The 22,025-nt window shown below is 44.7% G+C and overlaps 1 protein-coding gene across 6 annotated transcripts in view; it reads right to left on the bottom strand.

Annotated features, from left to right (window-relative positions):
* ftcdnl1 (formiminotransferase cyclodeaminase N-terminal like 1) overlaps nt 1-22,025 on the bottom strand; it is a 71,323-nt gene that overhangs the window by 5,981 nt on the left and 43,317 nt on the right. For 4 of the 6 annotated variants that reach the window (XM_080198768.1, XM_080198772.1, XM_080198769.1 and 1 more), the window contains one exon: nt 20,144-20,299. The exons of 1 other annotated variant lie outside the window; for it this stretch is intronic. In XM_080198768.1, the coding sequence (XP_080054894.1) occupies nt 20,144-20,299 (156 nt within the window). Of the gene's footprint in view, nt 1-674; nt 2,564-20,143; nt 20,300-22,025 lie in introns of those variants that run through there. One more of the 6 variants, XM_080198774.1, reaches the window with a different exon arrangement.

The raw sequence follows: 22,025 nt of genomic DNA, 5'->3' as shown, positions 1-22,025 counted from the left end.
AACTTCCCAATCATACACTCCTAATAAAGACTTAAATGACACAAGGTGTCCGGACAGTAATTGCAATGAGATTGAAATCAAATGATTGTTAATCTTATAATGAGACACTTTCGCAGAGTGAGAGGACGGCTAGACCTTGAGATAAGAGGATTGCAAAGTACAAAATCAAAACACCTTCAGTTGGTATTCATACACTCATCCAACAAATGTCAATAAGAGCAATTTATTTACAATGATAGCATTCCTGTGAACCAGAGATGATACTGATTCATTTCACTCTCCTAACCTTACCATTATGACTTTGTGCTGCATTAAAAGCCACAGCAGGGGCAGAGGCAGCCTGCTGACTGCTATGTTCTAATGCTTGTGATGACTCTGGTGAATGTTCCCTGGTGGTCTGAGGCCCAGGGACCACAGTCTGACAAGAGTCTCCTGCTCAAGGCAGAAATGTCCTCAACAGCAGAGTTGGTGAGGACACAGGCAGAGGGAACTCTGCGCAGCTACACACCTTGGAGTGACATGTGTGGATGCTGCTGGGTATCTGGCTTACACTCACTCTCCCTGTGGATACCAGATGGGATGTGGAGATGCCGGCGTTGGACTGGGATACACACAATAAGAAGTTTCACAACATCAGGTTAAAGTCCAACAGGTTTATTTGATAGCAAACATCACTACTTTCGGAGCGCTGCTCCTTCGTCAGGTGAGTGGGAGCTTTGTTCACAAACAGGGCATAAAAAGACACAAACTCAATTTTACAAAATACTGTTTAGAATGCGAGTGTTTGCAGCTAATCAAGTCTTAAAGGTACAGACAATGTGAGTGGACAGAGCATTAAGTACAGCTTAAAGAGATGTGTACTGTCTCCAGACAGAACAGTTAGTTAGATTTTGCAAGTCCAGACAAGTCATGGGGGTTACAGATAGTGTGACATGAACACAAGATGCCGGTTGAGGCCGTCCTCATGTGTGCAGAACTTGGCTATTAGTCTCTGCTCAGCGACTCTGTGCTGTTGTGAGTTGTGAAGGCCGCCTTGGAGAACGCTTACTCAAAGATCAGAGAGCAAACGTCTGTGACTGCTGAAGTGTTCCCAACAGGAAGAGAACAGTCTTGCCTGGTGATTGTCGAGCAGTGTCATTCATCCGCTGTCGTAGAGTCTGCCTGGTCTCCCCAATGTACGATGCCTCAGAACATCCTTTCCTGCAGCATATCAGGTAGACAACATTGGCCGATTTGCTAGAGTATGTACCACGTACCTGGTGGATGCTGTTCTCATGTGAGATGGTGGCATCCATGTCGATGATCTGGCATGTCTTGCACAGGTTGTGTGGTGTCATGGTCATTGTTCTCCTGAAGACTGGGTAGTTTGCTGCGGACAATAGTCTGTTTGAGGTTGTGCGGTTGTTTGAAGGTAAGAAGTGGGGGTGTGGGGATGGCCCTGGCGAGATGTTCATCTTCATCAATGACATGTTGAAGGCTCCGGAGAAGATGTCATAGCTTCTCCGCTCCAAGAAAGTACTGGACGACGAAGGGTACTCTGTCCACCATGTCCCGTGTTTGTCTTCTGAGGAGGTCAGTGCGGTTTTTTGCTGTGGCGCGTCGGAACAGTTGATCGATGAGTGGAGGACCATTTCCTGTTCTTATGAGAGCATCTTTCAGCATATGGAGGTGTCTGTTGTGATCCTCCTCATCTGAGCAGATCCTGTGCATATGGAGGGCTTGTCCATAGGGGATGGCTTCTTTAACATGTTTAGGGTGGAAGCTGGAGAAGTGGAGCATCGTGAGGTTATCCATGGGCTTGTGGTACAGTGAGGTGCTGAGGTGACCATGCTTAATGGAGATGCATGTATCCAAGAATGCAACCAGTTCCAGAGTGTAGTCCATGGTGAGTCTGATGGTGGGACAGAACTTGTTGATGTCATCATATAGTTGTTTCAGTGAGTGTTCACCATGAGTCCAAAGGATACCAGTCGGCCCAGCCTGACTCCTGCAGATGATGGATTGATTGATTCATTTCACTCTCCTAACCTTACCATTATAACTTTGTGCAGCACCAAAAGCTGCAGCAGGGACAGAGGCAGCCTGTTGACTGCTATGTTCTGATGCTTGTGATGATTTTGGTGGATATCCTCTGGTGGCCTGAGGCCCAGAGGCCGCAGCCTAAGAAGAGCTTCCTGCTCAAGACAGAAATATCCTCAGCAGCGGAGTTGGTGAGGGTACAAGCAGAGGAAACTCTGTGCAGCTACACATCCTTGGAGTTACATGAGTGAATGCCCCTGGGTATCTGGCTTACACTCATTCTTCCTGTGGATATCAGGAAGCCCAGCCTGATTCCTGCAGGTGATGGATGGGGAGGTGAAGGTGTCTGGTCTCCATGTGGCTTATACCCTGATGGTGCCCACCAAAGTGTGTGGTCATAGAGTGCAGGGCCAAGCATAAATCTGGCAGGATCTGATGGAAGAAGATCTTCATGTATTCTGGGTATTCGCAGACATCTTCAACCTCTCTTTACAACACTCTGAAGTCCCTATCTGCTTCAAAAAGATGACGATCATCCCGGTACCTAAGAAAAACCAAGCAGAGTGCTTTAATGACTATTGTCTGGTGACTCTGACATCCATCATTATGAAGTGCTTTGAAAGGCTAGTCACGGCACGAATCAATTCCAGCCTTCCAGATTACCCAGATCCACTACAGTTTGCCTACTGCTGCAACAGGTCCACAGCGGATGCCATCGCCCTGGCCCTGGAGCACCTAGATAACAAGGACACCTATGTCAGATTCCTATTTATTGACTACAACTCAGCCTTCAATACCATTGTTTCTACGAAACTCATCTCCAAACTCCGTGGCCTGGGCTTCCGCTCCTCCTTCTGTGACTGGATCCTGAACTTGCTAACTCACAGACCACAATCAGTAAGGATAGGCAACAATACCTCCGCCATGATCATCTTCAACACTGGTGCCCCACAAGGCTTTGTTCTCAGCCCCCTATTACACTCCTTATACACCTGTGACTGTGTGGCCAAATTCCCCTCCAACTCGATTTTCAAGTTTGCTGATAACACAAACAGTGATGACACAGAGTACAGGAATGAGATACAGAATCTGGTGAACTGGGGCAGCAACAATAATCTCTCCCTCAATGTCAACAAAGAAGATTGTCATTGACTTCAGGAAGAGGAGAATATGCCTCATCTACATCAGTGGGGACAAAGTAGAAAGGGTCAAGAGCTTCAAGTTTTTAGGTGTCCAGGTCGCCAACAACCTGTTGTGGTCCCCCCATGCCAACACCATAGATAAGAAAGCCCACCAGCACCTCTGTTTTCTCAGAAGACTAAGGAAATTTGGCATATTAGCTACAACTCTCACCAACTTTTACAGATGCACCATAGAAAGCATTCTTTCTAGCTGTATCACAGCTTGATATGGCTCCTGCTCTACCCAAGACTGCAAGAAACTACAAAAGGTCATGAATGTAGCCCAATCCATCACGCAAACCAGTCTCTCATCCATTGAATCTGTCTACACTTCCCACTGCCTTGGCAAAGCAGACAGCATAATTAAGGACCCCTCACACCCTGGACATTCTCTCTTCCACCTTCTTCTGTCAGGAAAACGATGCAAAAGTCTAAGGTCACGTACCAACTGACTCAAGAACTGCTTCTTCCCGGTTGCCATCAAATTTTTGAATGGACCTACCTTGTATTAAGTTGGTCTTCCTCTACACCTGAGCTATGACTGTAACACTACATTCTGTACTTTCTCGTTTCCTTCTCTATGAACGGTATGCTTTGTCTGTATAGCACACAATAAACAATACTTTTCACTGTATATCAATACATGTGTCAATATCAAATCAAATCAAATGATGGTTGCCTACCTTCACATGATGGCCTTGAGGCGATCAAATGTTGGAGCCACAACAGACAGAATGTGGAGATATTCCTTCATCATTCACTCTAGTCTGATAAATGACTCTCAAAACTCTGCCCAATGTTCCACTGCTTGCCACTGTATCATCACCACTGAATTGACAGCTACTACTGGAGGCTCACTGTATGCCTGGGACTGAGCAGGTGGCTGATCTCCAGTAGCCCTCAGACTGCCAGAGACCTGGGCTGTCACTGCCTCTGAATTTGATGGGAATTTGTCAGTGAGGTGTTCTCCAGAATGTGATCCCAAGTCTAACCTTGAACTACTCTCCACTGAGGTGTGTCTCTCTGCCTTGGTGGATGGTACGGTGAGTGCTGTGTCAATTCTTTCTGAGTCCCCTCATCCTCAGACATGCTTTAAAGTTTTAGCTACTGCTTAGGCGCCTGGCTAGCAATGATCTGCTTGTGCATGCAAGTTAGAAACAGCAGGTATGGCGGATAAGCTGAAGCTATTTCAGAGTACATGTAATTGTCAGGATTTGATGAAGCGATGAGGCTGTGATCTGTACTAGGTTGTTGAAAGAGGCCAAACTCCCCTTCCTCATAGAAATGATCCCTATCCTCCCCAGCCTGATAGGATTCAAGGAAGTTACAGCCAATGAGGGTAAAGATCTCTGCCATCTGTCCGCTGGTTTGCTCCCTCTTGTTGTGTGCCAATTTGGTCCGTATGAAGATGAAAGAACAGCATGTGATCAGAGGGGATGGAACAGAGACTGGGTGAAATGCATGTCACCTGTATTTGTGGTGAGCTCAGAAAAGACAGGATGGAATGTGAATGAGATGATAAATCGGTGGTGATGTGAAAGTGTCTATGAGAGAGTGTGTGATGATATGTCTCCCACAAATGGAGGCGTGAGATCCATGAAGAGAGTAGTCACTTTAGTACATGATGCCTTGCTGAGAGTTTGATAGTGGAGGGAGCTGAGAGATGCCATATCGTCATGGAGCAATTGAGACCATTCATCTGCTTCCTACACTATGTAGCTCATCAGACCCAGTTCCCAGCTGATACCCTGGGCCTTGGCTTCCCAGGCTGGACAGATGACTTTGGGGAGCTTCTTGGAGTCATCCCTGGGAGAGAAGACATGCCTCTGTGCCGAGACTCCTGTGATCAAGGCCTCGAGGGAGACTGAATTGGTTTGCAGACTTTTTTTGAGGCTAGTAGCATTTTGTTTCTAAGTTCCAGGCATCGCGCATGGTCTGATGAAGACAGATGGGCTGGAGAGAGCGAGATGTTTGTGTTGAACTGTTTTTTTAATATAGTGCTGGGACTTTCGAATTTACCAGCTGACTGCTGGCTGAGAAATCAGCTTCCAGCCTGCAAGGTAATCCAGAGAGATACACGCTCGTGCATAATTAATAAGCTTCAAAGGCAGAATCACGCACGAGTTTCTGCTATTCTAGCCAGTGGGAAGGGCACCACCAGGACCATCTGCCATCCCACTAAGACAAAGAGATATTCTGCCCAATAAATCAGTTGCTGAAGAAAATTAAGGGAGCAAGATGATGTTACAAAAATGTCTACATTCTCAAACTTTGAAGCTGGTAAAAAGAAATTTCATCAACATTCACAAAAGGATCGATTTGAATGGTTAACTTTGGTTTCTCTTTCCACAAATGCTGTCTGAGTTTCTGAGTACAAAAAACAAAGTACAGAACAGGAACAAGCCCATCAGCCCTCCAATCCTGTGCCGATCATGATGCCCTAACTAAACTAAAAAAAACCTTCTGCCCTTACTCAGTCCGTATCTCTCTATTCCCTCCCTATTCATGTACCCAGACAGATGTCTCTTAAATGTTGCTAATGTGTCTGTTTTCACCACCTCCTCTGGCATCCACCACTCTCTGCGTGAAATACTTCCTCCGCACATCTCCCTTAAACTTTCCTCCTCTCACCTTGAACATGTGCCCCCTTGTAATTGATGCTTCCATTCTAGTAAAAAGCTTCTGAGTATCCACCCTGTCTATGCTTCTCATAATTTTGTAGACCACTATCAAGTCCCCCCTCAACCTCTGTCTTTCCAGCGAAAACAATCCTAGTTCATTCAACCTCTCCTCATATCAACACCTTCAAGACTAGGCAACATTCTGGTGAACCTTCTCTGCACTGTCCCCAAAGTTTCCATGTCCTTGTGGTAGTGTGGTGACCAAAACTGCACGCACTACTTCAAATGCAGCCCAACCAAAGTTTTATATAGCTGCAACATGATTTCCCAGCTCTTGTACTCACTGCCCTGGCCAATGAAGGCAAGCATGCCAAATGTCTTCTTAGTCACCTTGGTCACCTGTGTTGCCACTTTTGGGGAACTATGGACCTGAACACCCAGATCCCTCAGTACTTTAATATTCCTTATGGTTCTGCCATTTACCATGTAATTCACACACCTAAATTTGATCCTCCAAATTGCATCCCCTTGCATTTGTCTGGAATAAACTCCATCTGCCATTTCTATGCCCAAGTCTCCAATATATCTATATCCAGTTGTATCCTCTGACAATCCCTGGAACTATCAGCAACTCCACCAATCTTCATGACGGACGAACTTAAGGCCTTAATGCTTACACGGAATTTGGATGTGGTTGCAGTGACAGAGACATGGTTAAAAGAGGGGCAGGACTGGCAGCTAAATATTCCAGGGTATAAGTGTTTCAGGCATGACAGGGGAGGGTCAAAAAGAGGTGGAGGAGTAGCGTTGTTAGTTAGGGAGCACATTACAGCGGTGCAGAGGGTGGACAATTTAGAGGAGTCAGGCAATGAGTCGCTGTGGGTGGAGCAATCACTATGCTGGGGGTATACTATGGGCCACCCAATAGCTCGTGAGAAGTGGAAGAACGTATTTATAAGGAAATTCTGGATAGGTGCAGAAAAAATAAGGTTGTTGTAGTGGGAGACTTTAATTTCCCTGGGGTGGATTGGAAGGTGCCTAGGGCTGGGGGTCTGGACGGGAAGAAATTTGAAACACGTGTACTGGAAGGTTCTTTGGAGCAGTATGTAGCTAGCCCGCCTCGAGAGGGGGCTTTATTGGATCTAGTTCTGGGAAAGAGCCTGGTCAGGTGATCAAGGTTTCAGTAGGGGAACATGTGGCAAATAGTGACCACAATTCTGTCTACTTCAGGATACTAATGAAAAAGGATGAGTGTTGTCCAAAGGGTAGGGTGCTAAACTGGGGGAAGGCTAGCTATAGCCAGATAAGGCAGGAATTGTTAGCCATTGATTGGGAGAGGATGTTTGAGGGTAAGTCCACATCTGGTATGTGGGAGTCTTTTAAGGGACATCTGATAAAGCTGCAGGACAGGCATATACCTGTAAAGAGGAAGGATAGGAAAGGTAGGATTAGAGAGCCATGGATTACTAGGGATATTGAGGACTTGATCAGAAAGAAGAGAGGCGTACGTTAGGTCCAGGCAACTGAGAACGGAGAGGGCTTTGGAGGAATACAGAGAGAGTAGGAGGGAACTCAAATGGGGAGTTAGAAGGGTGAAAAGGGGTCACGAAATGGTCTTGGCAGACAAGATTAAGGATAATCCAAAGGCATTTTATTCATATGTTAGGAACGAAAGAGTTGTTAGAGAAAAAAGCAGTCCTCTTAGGGACAAAGGAGGGGAATTATGTTTAGAGCCCGAGGGAATGGGGGAGATCCTGATTGAATACTTTGCATCAGTATTCATAAAGGAGAGGGATTTGTTGTCTGGAAGTGTCTTGGAGGGAGTTGTTGACCCATTGGAGAAAATCTCCATTTCAAGGGAGGAAGTGTTAGGGTTTTTAGGTAACATTAAAACTGACAAATCTCCAGGGCCTGATGGCATTTATCCTAGGCTACTCAGGGAGACAAGAGATGAAATTGCTGGACCTCTGACAGAAATCTTTGTCTCTTCTTTGGACACAGGTGAAGTTCCAGAGGACTGGAGGATAGCAAATGTGGTACCGTTGTTTAAAAAGGGTAGTAGGGATAACCCAGGTAATTATAGGGCGGTGAGATTGACATCAGTGGTAGGGAAGTTGTTAGAGAGGATTCTTAGAGACAGGATGTATGCGCATTTAGAACATAGCAATCTCATTAGTGACAGGCAACATGGCTTTGTGAACGGGAGGTCGTGCCTTACAAATCTGGTAGAATTTTTTGAGGAGGTGACAAAAACGGTTGACGAAGGAAGAGCCGTGGATGTCGTCTATGTGGATTTCAGTAAGGCATTTGACAAAGTCCCTCACGGCAAGTTGGTGAAAAAGGTTAAGGCTCATGGGATACAAGGACAGGGGGCTAGATGAGTAGAGAACTGGCTTGGTAACAGGAGACAGAGGGTAGCAGTGGAAGGGTCTTTTTCTAGCTGGAGGTCTGTGACTAGTGGTGTGCCGCAGGGCTCAGTACTGGGACCTCTGCTACTTGTGATATATATAAATGATTTGGAAGAGGGAGTAACTGGTGTGATCAGCAAGTTTGCAGGTGACACGAAGATGGCTGGACTTGCTGATAGTGATGAACAGTGTCAGACAATACAGCAGGATATAGATAGGCTGGTAAATTGGGCAGAGAAATGGCAGATGGAATTTAATCCAGATAAATGCGAGGTGATGCATTTTTGAAGAAATAATGTAGGGGGGAGTTATACAATAAATGGTAGGACCATTAAGAGTATAGAAACACGGAGGGATCTAGGTGTGCAAGTTCACAAGTCCTTGAAGGTGGCAGAACAGGTGGAGAAGGTGGTAAAGAACGCATATGGTATGCTTGCCTTTATAGGAAGGGGTATAGAGTATAAAAGCTGGCGTCTAATTTTGCAGTTGTATAGAACGTTGGTTAGACCACATTTAGAGTACTGTGTCCAGTTCTGGTCGCCGCACTACCGGAAGGACCTGGAGGCCTTGGACAGAGTGCAGAGGAGGTTTACCAGGATGCTGCCTGGTATGAGGAGAGATTGGGCAAATTGGATCTGTTCTCCCTGGAAAGACGGAGAATGCGGGGAGATCTAATAGAGGTGTAGAAGATTATGAAGGGTATAGATAGAGTGAACAGTGGGAAGTTTTTTTCCAGGTTGGATGCGAATATCACAAAGGGTCACGGGCTTAAGGTGAGAGGGGCGAGGTATAATTCAGACGTTAGAGGGAGGTTTTTCACACAGAAGGTTGTGGGGGCCTGGAATGCACTGCCAAGTAGGGTGGTGGAGGCAGACACGCTAGAGTTGTTTAAGGCTTACCTAGATAGGCACATGAGCAGACTAGAGACGGACGGATACAAAAGAATATTCTAGTTGAGGATCAAGAGCCTCAGGATGTTCCTGGGAATTAATAGATTCCTATGGGCTGTCCAACATATTTTATGGCTCACCTGTCTCTTACGGTGGAGCTACTGGGGATCTTCCGTGAATGTCTGTATAGGCTATGTATGTTTATTGATGTCTCTTTTTACATCCACAGGTGATTCGGTCCGCCTTGTTGGCCAAGGGGCGGACACACGGTGGGCCGTGCGAGGGCTGCTCTTGGATGTTGCTTCGAGAGTTGCCTAGTGCTTCATGTCGTTAGTGTATGCTTAAACTGGACCATCTGACGGGCAACATGACAGCTCAGTGACTATCACTGTTTGCTGTGCAGTTACAGGGACCCGGGTCGGATCTCCGGCTTGGGCCAGTGTCTGTGGGAGTTTGCACATTCTCCCCATGCTTGCGTGGGTTTTCTCCGGGTGCTCCGGTTTCCTCCCACACTCCAAAAACATGCTTTTAGGCTGATTGGTGTTAATAAATTGTCCTAAATTGGAACTCCCTTAATCTGGCGCACGTATAATTCTCTGAGTGTTAAAATGGGTGGCGCGGGCTTGTAGGGCGAAGGGCCTGTTTCCTGTGCTGTGTTGTTCTTTGTTCTTTATCTGCAAACTTACTAATCAGACCACCCACATTTTCCTCCAGATCATTTGTATACATTACGAACAACAGAGGATCCAGCACTGATCCCTGCTACAGATCTACTACAAGCTACAGATCTCCATTCTGAAAAATACCCACTGCTACTCTGTCTTCTATAACCAAACCACCTTTGTATCCACCTACCCAGCACACCCTGAATCCCGCGTGATTTTAGTTTTTATACCAGTCTTCCATGTGTCAAATTCCTTATTAAGTTCATATAAACTACATCCACAGTCCTTCCCTCACCAATTATCTTCGTCACCTCTTCAAAAACCTTTAAAAAATTGGTGAGACATGATCTTCCCCATACAAAACCATGTTGCCTGTTAGTAACTAGTTTATTTTCTTTCAAATGTGCCTATATCCTGTCCCTCAGTATCTTCCCCAAAAGTCTCTCCACCACTGATATCAGCTTATAATGTCCTGGATTATATCTGCTTCCTTTCTTAAACAAAGGAACAACATTGACTATTCTCCAGTCCTCTGGACGTTGCCTGTGGTCAAAGAATGTGAAGGTATCTGTTAAGGCCCCGGCTATTTCTCCTTTTACCTCCTGCAACAACCAGGGATAGGAATCAGGAGAGTAAAAAGGGGACACGAGATTGCTTTGGCAGATAAGGCAAAGGAGAGTCCAAAGAGCTTCTACAAATACATAAAGGGCAAAAGAGTGATGAGGGATCAACAAGGTAATCTACATCCGGATCTGCAAGAGATGGGTAGGATCCTAAATGAATATTTCTCATCAGTATTCATTATTGAAAAAGGCATGTTAGGGAACTTGGGAAATAAATAGGAAATAAATTTCTTGAGAAATATACATATTACAGAGAAGGTGGTGCTGGAAGCCTCAAAGCGCATCAAGGTAGATAAATGCCTGGGACCTGATGAAGTCTATCCCAAGACATTGTGGGAGGCTAGGGAGGGAATTACGAGTCCCCTACCAAAGATATTTGAATCATCAACAGCCACAGGTGATGTGCCTGAAGACTGGAGGGTGGCAAACGTTGTGCCTTTGTTTAAGAAGGGCTAGAGGGAAGAGCCTGGGAACCACAGGCTGGTGAGTCTAACATCTGTAGTGGGTAAGTTGTTAGAAGGTATTCTGACATACAGGATCTACAGGCATTTAGAGGGGCAAGGATTGATTAGGGATAATCAGCATTGTTTTGTGAGTGGAAAATCATGTCTCACAAATTTGATTGAGTATTTTGAAGGGGTAACCAAGAAGATAGATGATGATAATGAAGTTGATGTTGTCTCTGTGGACTTTAGCAAGGTCTTTGACAAGGTACTGTATGGTAGATTCTTGCATAAGGTTAAACCTTACAGGACCCAAGGTGAAGTAGCCAAATGGATACAAAATTGGTTTGACAGAAGGTGGTTGTAGAGATTGTTTTCCAAACTGGAGGCCTGTGACCAGGGATGTGCCTCAGGGATCGGTGCTGGGTCCACTGTTATTTGCCTTTTATATTAATGATTTGGATGGGAATTTGGGAAGCATGGCTAGTAAGTTTGCAGATGACACCAAGATTGGTGACAAAACTAGGAGCAGGAGTAGGCCATCTGGCCCCTTGAGCCTGCTCCTCCATTCAATAAGATCATGGCTGATCTTCTCGTGGACTCAGCTCCACTTATCTGCCCGCTCACCAAAACCCTTAATTCCTTTACTGTTCAAAAATTTATCTATCCTTGCCTTAAAGACACTCAATGAGGTAGCCTCAACTGCTTCACTGGCGAGGGAATTCCACAGATTCGCAAGTCTTTGTGTGATGAAATTCCTCCTCAACTCAGTCCTAAATTTGCTTCCCCTTATTTTGAGGCTATGCCCCCTAGTTCTAGTTTCACCCGCCACTGGAAACAACTTCCCTGCTTCTATCTTATCTATTCCCTTCATAATCTTATATGTTTCTATAAGATCTCCCATCATTCTTCTGAATTCCAATGAGTATAGCCCCAGTCTACTCAGTCTCTCCTCATAAGCCAATCCTCTCAACCCCGGAATCAACCTAGTGAATCTCCTCTGCACCCCCTCCAGTGCCAGTATATCCTTTTTCAAGTAAGGAGGCCAAAACTGTACACAGTACTCCAGGTGTGGCCTCACCAGCACCTTACACAGCTGTAACACAAACCTTGCTGTTTTTAAACTCCATCCCTCTGGCAATGAAGGACAAAATTCCATTTGCTTTCTTAATTACCTGCTGCACCTGCAATCCAACTCCTGTGAAGGCCGATACAAATTACCTGTTCAATGCCTCAGCCATTTTCTCATTTCCAAGTTTACATTCCCCTTCTCGTCCACTAAAGGACCAATGTTTACTTTTGTCACTCTTTTTCGTTTTATATATTCGTAAAAACATTTGCTATCTGTTTTTATATTCTGAGTTAGTTTACTCTCACAATCCATCTTACCTTCCTTTATAGCTTTTTCGTGGCTTTCTGCTGACCTTTAAAGATTTCCCAATCCTCTAGGTTCCCACTAATCTTTGCCATTTTATATGCATTTTCTTTCACGGGCGGCATGGTAGCACAGTGGTTAACACTGTTGCTTCGCAGCTCCAGGGACCCAGGTTCGATACCCGGCTTAGGTCACTGTCTGTGTGGAGTTTGCACATTCTCCTTATGTCTGCATGGGTTTCTTCCCACAGTCCAAAGATATGCAGGTTAGGTTGATTGGCCATGCTAAAATTGCCCCTTAGTGTCCTGAGATGCACAGGTTAGAGGGATTAGTGGGTAAATATGTAGGGATATGAGGGTAGGATTGTGGTCAATGCAGATTCAATGGGCCAAATTGCCTCTTTCTGCACTGTAGGGTTTCTATTTGTATTTCCATGATACCCTCCTTTATTTCCTCAGATATCCAGAGCCGATTATCTCTTTTTCTACAGTCCTTCCTTATCACTGGTATATAGTGGACAGTGAACAATGGACAGTGGCATAGTGGACAGTGAAGAAGGTCATTTCGGATTGCAATTGGATCTTGATCAATTGGGCCAGTGGGCTGACAAATGGCAGATGCAGTTTAATGTAGATAAATGCGATGTGATGTATTTTGGTATATCGAAACCCAAGGCAGTGCTTACTCAGTTAATGCTCGGGTGTTGGGGAGAGTTATAGATCAAAGAGATCTTGGGGTATAGATTCATAGCTCCTTGAAATTGGAGTCAAAGGTGGACAGAGTGGTGAAGAAGGCATTCGGTATGCTTGGTTTAATTGGTCATAGATTCATAGAATCATACAGTACAGAAAGAGGCCCTTTGGCCCATCGAGTCTGCACCAACCACCATTCCACCTAGGCCCCACCCCCATATCCCTACATATATTACCCATTAATCCCTCTAACCCACACATCCCAGGACACTAAGGAGCAATTTTAGCATGGCCAATCAACCTAATCCCGCACACTTTGGACTGTGGGAGGAAACCGGAGCACCCAGAGGAAACCCACGCAAACACAAAGAGAATGTGCAAACTCCATACAGACAGTGACCCGAGCCAGGAATTGAACCCAGGTCCCTGGAGCTGTGAAGCAGCAGTGCTAACCACTGTGCTACCATGCCACCCCAATGGTCAGAACATTGAATACAGGAAGTTGAGACATCCTGTTGAAGTTGTACAAGACATTGGTAAGGCCATAATTGGAATACCGTGTACAGTACTGGTCACCCTGTTATAGAAAGGATATTATTAAACTAGAAAGATTTACAAGAATGCCACAGGGACTTGGTGATTTGTGTTATAAGGTGAGGCTGGATAGACTGAGACATTTTTCCCTGGAGTGCAGGAGATTTAGGGGTGATCTTATGGAGGTCTATACAATAATGAGGGGCACTGATCAGCTAGATGGTCAACATCTCTTCCCAAAGGTAGGGGAGCCGAAAACTAGACAGCATAGGTCAAAGGTGAGAGGATGGAGGTACAAAAGGGTCCAGAGGGGCAATTTTCACACAAAGAGTGCTGAGTGCATGGAACAAGCTGCCAGAGGTAGTAGTAGAGTTGGGTACAATTTTATCTTTTATAAAGCATTTAGACGGTTACATGGGTAAGGTGGGTTTAGAGGGATATAGGCCAAATGTAGTCAATTGGGACTAGCTTAGTGGTTAAAACAAAGGGTGGCATTGGCAAGTTAGGCTGAAGGGCCATGTTTCCATGCTGTAAACCTCTATGACTCTATGAGATCCCATCCAGCCCAAGGGACCTGTCTACCCTCATGCAATTCAGAATACCTAACACTTCCTCCTTTGATATATTGACATTCTCTGGAGCATTCACACACCTATCCCTGACCTCAACATCCATAATGTTCTTCTCATTGGCGAATACCAATTCAAAGTAATGATACTCATGAGATAAGCATAACACAGAGTAAGAGCAGGCAAAGGGAAACCATGGGTGTCAACTAGGCTGGGGATCTGGAGTGCATTTGCTTCAATGCAAGACAGATGAACTGAGAGCCTGGATTATTGCATGAAATTATGATGTTATTGCAATTATAGAGACAAGGTTAAAGGAGAGACCGGACTTGCAGCTTAGCATTCCGTGATATTGTTGTTTTAGACGGGAAAGGAGGGGAAACAGAGGGAGTATTGCTCCCTTGTTGTATTGCTGATTAAGGAGTACATCACAGCTGTGTTGAAGGAGTACCTTTTGGAGGGGTCATGCATTATGGGTGGAGCTCAGGAATAGCAAGGGTGAAATCACAATGTTGAGAACATACTATAGACCTTCCAACAGCCCACAGGAGTCAGAGGAGCAGTTGTATAGTCAGATCCTGAAAAGGTGTGAAAAAAGTAGGATAGTTGTGGTGGGTGACTTTAACTCCCTCCCAATATCGACTGGGATTTCTGCAGAGCCAGGGGCTTGGGATGGACAGCAATTCATCAGATGTGTCCAGGAGGCCTTTTTGACACAAAGTATGTTGACAATCCAACCAGGGAGGGAGCCATACTAGACTTGGTATTGGGGAATGAGTCAGGCCAGGTGATCGGTGACTTCAGTGGGGGAGCATTTTGGGCTTAGCGACCATAATTTCTTAAGATTTGAGGTAGCCATGGATAAGGACAAGTGAGGTCCTTGGGTATTTAGCTTAATTGGGCGAGGCTAAATACATCCAAGTTAGACAAGGACTGGGAAATGTGGATTGGGAGCAGCTACTTGAGGGCAAATCCACATCTGGCAGTTGATTGAAGTGCAGGATAGGCATGTCTTCCCAAAAATGAAGGATAGAAATGACAGGATGACAAGGGAAATTGTAAGCTTAGTCAAAAGGGAAAAGAAAACATATGAAAGGTCTCGGCAACTAAAAACTGATGAAACCCTTGAGTATAGTGAAAGTAGGAAGGAACTTAAATGTGAAATTAGGAGGGCTAAAATAGGCCATGAAATTTCTTTAGCAAACGGGGTCAAGGAGAATCCCAAGGCTTTTTTATGCATATATTAGGAGCAAGAGGGTAGCAACAGAAAAGAGTAGGCCCATTCAAAGACAATGGAGGGAAGTTATGCATGGAGCCACAAGAAGTGGGTGACATCCTTAATGAGAGTATTTTCAGCATTTTCAGTTTTTGTTTCAGACTTTCAGTATCCATAGTGTTTTTGTTTTTATATTAGAACTAATCAACTCCTGTGGACCTTCGAGACCAGTAATTTCTCCCAGGCAAATTGATCAACAATATTACAAATGCGAGGTTTAATAATATGGTTATATTTTACAATGTGTTGTGGTTAAGTGGACAAGGCCTAAAAACAAAGCTGGACATTTTAAATTAATACAGCTAAAAACTGCTTCTATGAGGTTACCACAGGTCAAAAGCTAACAAGGACAAATAACAGAACGGCCTTGCATACTTCACATGCAACAGACATGTCATCATAGCCTGAAACCAGCAGAATCCAGACTTCTTACATGTTCAATAGAAAGGCTCAAGGTTTACAACGAAAGAGTCACTACAGCCCAAAACCCATCAAGAGGTACTCAGCCTGAAGACATTATGATTGTGTATTTCATAGTTTCAGCCGGACTCTCAAAGAAATAAGTGCAACTAGGCTGACCTGGCCTAACCTCATTTTGTGTCATAACCTGCCCACCCTGTTACCACATTGGCTGAAAACAAGCAAACAAGGGATTGAATTTCGGAGCCGTGAGATCATGTTGCAACTGTACAAAACTCTGGTGCGGCTGCACTTGGAGTATTGCGTACAGTTCTGGTCGCTGCATTATAAGAAAGACATGGAAGCATTGAAAAGGGTGCAGAGGAGGTTTACCAGGATGTTGCCTGGTATGGTGGGAAGGTCTTATGAGGAAAGGCTGAGGGATTTGAGGTTATTTTCATTAGAGAGAAGGTTAAAGAGGTGACCTAATTGAGGCATACGAGATGATCAGAGGATTACAAAGGGTGGACAGTGAGAGCCTTTTTTCTCAGATGGTGATGGCTAACACGAGGGGGCATAGCTTTAAATTGAGGGGTGATAATTATAGGATGGATGTCAGAGGTAGGTTCTTTACTCAGAGGGTAGTAAGGGCGTGGAATGCCCTGCCTGCAGCAGTTGTGGACTCGCCAACTTTAAGGGCATTCAAATGGTCATTGGATAGGCATTTGGATAATATTGGAATAGTTTAGGATAGCAGGTCATTAGATTGGTTCCACTGGTCGGCACAACATCAAGGGCCGAAGGGCCTGTACTGCGCTGTTATGTTCTATGTTCTATGAGGCGACCAGAACTGCGCACAGTGGGGTCTGACAAGGGTCTTATAAAGTTGCAGCATTACCTCCCAACTCCTAAACTCAATCCCTCGATTAACGAAGGCCGGTACACCATATGCCTTCTTGACCACATCCTCCACCTGCGAGGCCGATTTAAGAGTCCTATGGACCCAGACCCCAAGGTCCTTCTGATCTTCAACACAGCTAAGACTCCTACCCTTGATATTGTACTCCTGCATCCCATTGGACCTGCCAAAATGGACCACTACACATTTATCCGCGTTGAAGTCCATCTGCCACTTCTCCACCCAGTCTTGCATCCTATCAATGTCACGCTGCAACTTCTGACATCCCTTCAGACTATCCACAACACCACCAACCTTCATGTCGTCAGCGAACTTACTAACCCATCCCTCCACTTCCTCATCCAGGTCATTTATGAAAATGACGAACAGCAAGGGTCCTAGAACAGATCCCTGGGGCACTCCACTGGTGACTGACCTCCATGCAGAAAAAGGCCCATCCACAACCACTTTCTGCCTTTTGCAGGCAAGCCAGTTCTGGATCCACAAGGCCAAAGCCCCTTGGATACCATGCCCTCTCACCTTCTCAAGAAGTCTTGTACGGGGGACTTTATCAAACGCCTTGCTGAAGAAGTCCATGTAAACCACGTCCACCGCTCTTCCTTCGTCAATGTGTTCAGTCACATTTTCAAAGAACTCAACTAAAGCTCGTAAGGCACGACCTGCCCTTGACAAAGCCGTGCTGACTATTCCTGATCATTCTAAACTTCTCTAAATGCTTATAAATCTTGTCCCTCAGAATCCTCTCCATCAACTTACCAACCACTGAGGTCAGACTCACCAATTGGTAATTTTCTGGGCTATCCCTCTTCCCTTTCTTGAAAATAGGAACTACATCCGCAATCCTCCGGAGCCTCTCCCGTCTCCATCGACAATGCAAAGATCATCGCCAGGGGCTCTGCGATCACTTCCCTCACCTCCCACAGTAATTTGGGGTACATCCCATCTGGTCCCAGCAACTTATCTATCTTGATAGAATTTAAAAGTTCCAACACATCCTCTTTCTTAACATCCACATACTCAATCTTTTCAGTCTGCCGCAAACCTGTAGTACAACCTCCCAGATCACTTTCCACCGTGAATACCGAGGCAAAGTACTCATTAAGCACCTCTGCCATTTCTTCCGGTTCCACACAGACTTTTCCCCCTTCACCTTTTATAGGTCCTATCCCTTCTTTTCTCATCCTTTCATTCTTCACATATTTATAGAAGGCCTTGGGATTCTCCTTAATCTTACCCGCCAAGGCCTTCTCATGTCCCCTTCAGGCTCTCCTAATTTCCTTTTTAAGCTCCTTTCTACAAGCCTTATACTCCTCTAGATCCTTAACATCTCTTAGCTCTGTGAACCTTTTATACGCGTTTCTTTTTTTCCTGACTAGGTTCACCACAACCTTCGTGCACCACGGCTCCTGTGACCTACCAAAACCTCCTTGTCTCATCGGAACGTTGTTGCGCAGAGCTCCAGTCAAACATTCCTTGAAAATTCGCCACCTTCCTTCAGTACTTTTCCCCAAGAACACCTCCTTCCAGTTTACTCATCCAATTATCTGCCTGATGTCTTCATATTTCCCCTTACTCCAGACAAACACCTTCCTAGCCTGCCTGATCCTATCTCTTTCCAATGCTATTGTGAAGGAGATAGAATTATGATCTCCATCCCCAAGATGCTCTCCCACCGAGAGATCCAACACCTGTCCTGGTTCATTAGCAGCACCAGATCAAGTACAGCCTCTCCTCTCGTAGGCTTATCCACGTGCTGTGTCAGGAAACCTTCCTGAACACACCTAACAAACTCGTCCCCATTCAAACCCCTTACCCTAGGGATACTTCAGTTGATGTTTGACCTTTGTTAAAGCTATTCAATTTCCACTCTAACTATACGCAAGCTGGGAATCGAACTGGGAATCAGGTCCCTGGCATTGTGAGGCAGCAGTGCCATCGTGCCGCCCCAAAGAGCAAAAGAAGTATTTGTCTGTGTAGCGTGCAGGAAACAATACTTTTCACTGTATACTAATATATGTGACAATAATAAATCAAATTTGTAGAAGTAGATGGGCAATTGTGAAAATCATTCAGATGTTTTTACAGTTATTCCATATTTTAAAGGAAAGCCACTTACAAAACAAAGCAAAGCATTTTGTACAGTACAATAGAATGCATTAAATACCTGTGCTGAATAAGTGTTAATGTTGAATACACTAAGCTCAATCATTGTACCTTTTTTGTAGCGTTTTATAGCAGCAGGTCAAATCAGCTTTAACTATAACTATACCTTTATCACTTTAACTATAGCCATTACTAAAATCACCTGTAGAAATGCATCCCAGGACATTGTGGGAGGCTAGGGAGGAAATTGCAGGTCCCCTAGCAGAGATATTTGAATAATCAACAGCCACAAATGAAGATTGGAGGGTGGCAAATGTGCTTTTGTTTAATAAGAGATGCATAAAATTCACTTCACAAATTAGCCTGTATCCCATGTGTATTTGCTTTCTTACTAAGTCTTTGACCTTGTCAAAGGCTTTACTGAAATCCATATAAACTACATCATATCTACATAACTGATGACCTCTTCAAAAAATTCAACCAAATTTGTTAGGAATGACCTCACTCTGACAAAGCCATGCTGACTATCCCTGATAATGAGCCTTGCTTCTCCATGTGGAGCTGGATACTCTCCTTCAAAATTTACTCCAATAGTTTCCCTACCAATAACATGAGACTCAGAGGTCTGTAGTTCCCTGGTTTATCTCCCCATTAACCTCCCCATTTCCTTTTTGAACCTTCACTGTTCTTCTGCAGATTTCCCCACTAGTGGCTGAATTCTTCCTTGTCAATCCCTATCTCTGTAATCCCCTCCAACCCCACAACCCTCTGAGATATCTGTGTTCATCTAATTCTGACCTCTTGGACACAACATCATAGAATCCCTAGAGTGCAGAAAGAAGCCATATGGTCCATCGAGTCTGCACCAACCACAATCCCATCCAGGCTCTATCCCCATAACTCCATGCATTTACCCTAGCTGGTCCCCCTGATACAAAGGGACAATTTAGCATGCCCAATGCACCTAACCCACGAATCTTTGGGCTGTGGGAGGAAGCCAGAGCACCTGGAGGAAACCCACGCAGACATGGGGAGAATGTGCAAACTCCACACATATAGTGACCCAAGCCGAGAATTGATACTTGGTCCCTGGTGCTGTGAGGCAGCTGTGCTAACCACTGTGACACCATGCCTATTTTAATTGCTCTACCATTGGTAGCCATGCCTTCAACTGTCAAGGCCCAATGTTCCAGATTTCCTTCCTTTTATCTCTCCGCCTTTCTTTCTCTCTTTGAGATGCTCCTTAAAACCTGTCTTTGACCATGCCCTAATATCTCTTTATCTCACTTAGTGCTAAATTTTTCTTCCAGAAGTTGCTGTGAAGTGTCTTAGACCACTTTATTATGTTAGAGGAGTTATTTTATTGTTATCAACTTGTTGTTGCTCAGCTGCAACTGAAATGAAATGAATGCTGCAGTTAACCTACCATGAGCCACTTTGCCACATTCTTCCAAACTGACGCACTCTGACAGGGGGTAAATAGGGACAAGATCCACACTCCCAAGACAAGGATGAATGCCATCATGCTGTTCCATGTCAATCAAATTATAGGCTTCAGTGCATGCTGCTACAACGGAATGACCTGAAAAAGGAAAGCTGATTTGACCTGCTGCTATAAAACGCTACAAAAAAGGTACAATGATTGAGCTTAGTGTATTCAACATTAACATGTAACTTATTCAGCACAGGTATTTAATGCATTCTATTGTATTGTATAAAATGCTTTGCTTTGTTTTGTAAGTGGCTTTCCTTTAAAATATGGAATAATTGTAAAAACATCTGAATGAATGATTTTCACAATTGCCCACCTACTTCTACAAATTTGATTTATTATTGTCACATACATTAGTATACAGTGAAAAGTATTGTTTCCTGCACGCTACACAGACAAAGCTTCAAACACTTCTTTTGCTCTTTGGGGCGGCACGATGGCACTGCTGCCTCACAATGCCAGGGACCTGATTCCCAGTTCGATTCCCAGCTTGTGTCACTGTCTGTGGAGTTTGCACGTTCCCCCCATGTCTGCGTGGTTTTCCTCCGGGTGTTCTGGTTTCCATCACAGTCCAAAGATGTGCTGATTAGGTGGATTGGCCATACTAAATTAATCCTTACTGTCGGGGGACTAACTAGGGTAAATGCATGAGGCATAAGGATAAGGTTTGACGGAATTATGGTTGGTGCAGACCCGATGGGCCAAATGGCCTCCTTCTGTACTGTAGGATTCTATGGCATAACATTCACAGAGAAGGAATGGAGAGAGTGCAGAATGTAGTGTTATAGTCATAGCTACTGTGTAGAGAAAGATCAATCTAATGTGAGGTAGGTCCATTCATGGCGGCAAGGAAGATGATGTTTTTGAGTTGGTTGGTACATGTCCTCAGACTTTTGTATCTTTTTCCTGATGGAAGAAGGTGGAAGAGAGAATGTCTGGGGAGCATGTGGTCTTTAATTATGCTGGCTTCTTTTGCAGAGCAGCGGGAAGTGTAGACAGTGTGAATGGGTGAGAGGCTGGTTTGAGTGATGGACTGGGCTTCATTCACGACCATTTGTAGTTTTTTGCAGTCTTGGACAGAGCAGGAGCTATACCAAGCTGTGATACAACCAGAAAGAATGCTTTCTATGGTGCATCTGTGAAAGATGGTGCAAGTCGTAGTGGAGATGCCAAATTTCCTTAGTCTTCTGAGAAAATAGAGGCGTTGCTGGGCTTTTGTAACTATGGTGTCGGCATGGAGGGACAAGGGCAGATTACATGGAAACATAGAAGACTGGAGCAGGAGGAATTCATTTGGCCCTTCGAACCTGTTCTGCCATTCATTACGATCATGGTTGATCATCCAACTCAACGGCTTAATCCTGCCTTCTCTCCATCATCTTTGATCTCATTTGCCCCAAGGGGTATATCTAGCCGCCTCTCGAATACATTCAATGTTTTGGCATCAATTACTTCCTGTGGAAATAAATTACACAGGCTCACCTCTCTTTGGATAAAGAAATTTCTCCTCACCCCCATTTTAAATGGTCTAGCCTGAATCCCTGGTTCTGGACTCCTCTACTATCAGGAACATCCTGACTGCATCTACCCTGTCTAGGCCTGTTACAACTTTATAAGTCTCTATGAGATCCCCCTCATTCTGCTCAACTCCAGCAAAAAAACAATCCTAACCTAGTCAATCTCTCCTCATACATCAGTCCTGCCAGCTCCAGAATCAGCCTAGTAAACTGCTGCTACACTGCTTCAAGAGCAAGAACATTCCTCCTCAGAAAAGGAGACCAAAACCGCATACAATAGACCAAAACTGCACACAGAT

The sequence above is a fragment of the Carcharhinus amblyrhynchos genome, chromosome 11 (assembly GCF_965287045.1).
Source record: "Carcharhinus amblyrhynchos chromosome 11, sCarAmb.v2.hapA, whole genome shotgun sequence".
In the NCBI taxonomy this organism is placed as follows: Eukaryota; Metazoa; Chordata; class Chondrichthyes; order Carcharhiniformes; family Carcharhinidae; genus Carcharhinus; species Carcharhinus amblyrhynchos.
The sequence above is the reverse complement of the archived record's forward strand: the minus strand, read 5'-3'. Positions and strand labels throughout refer to the sequence as shown.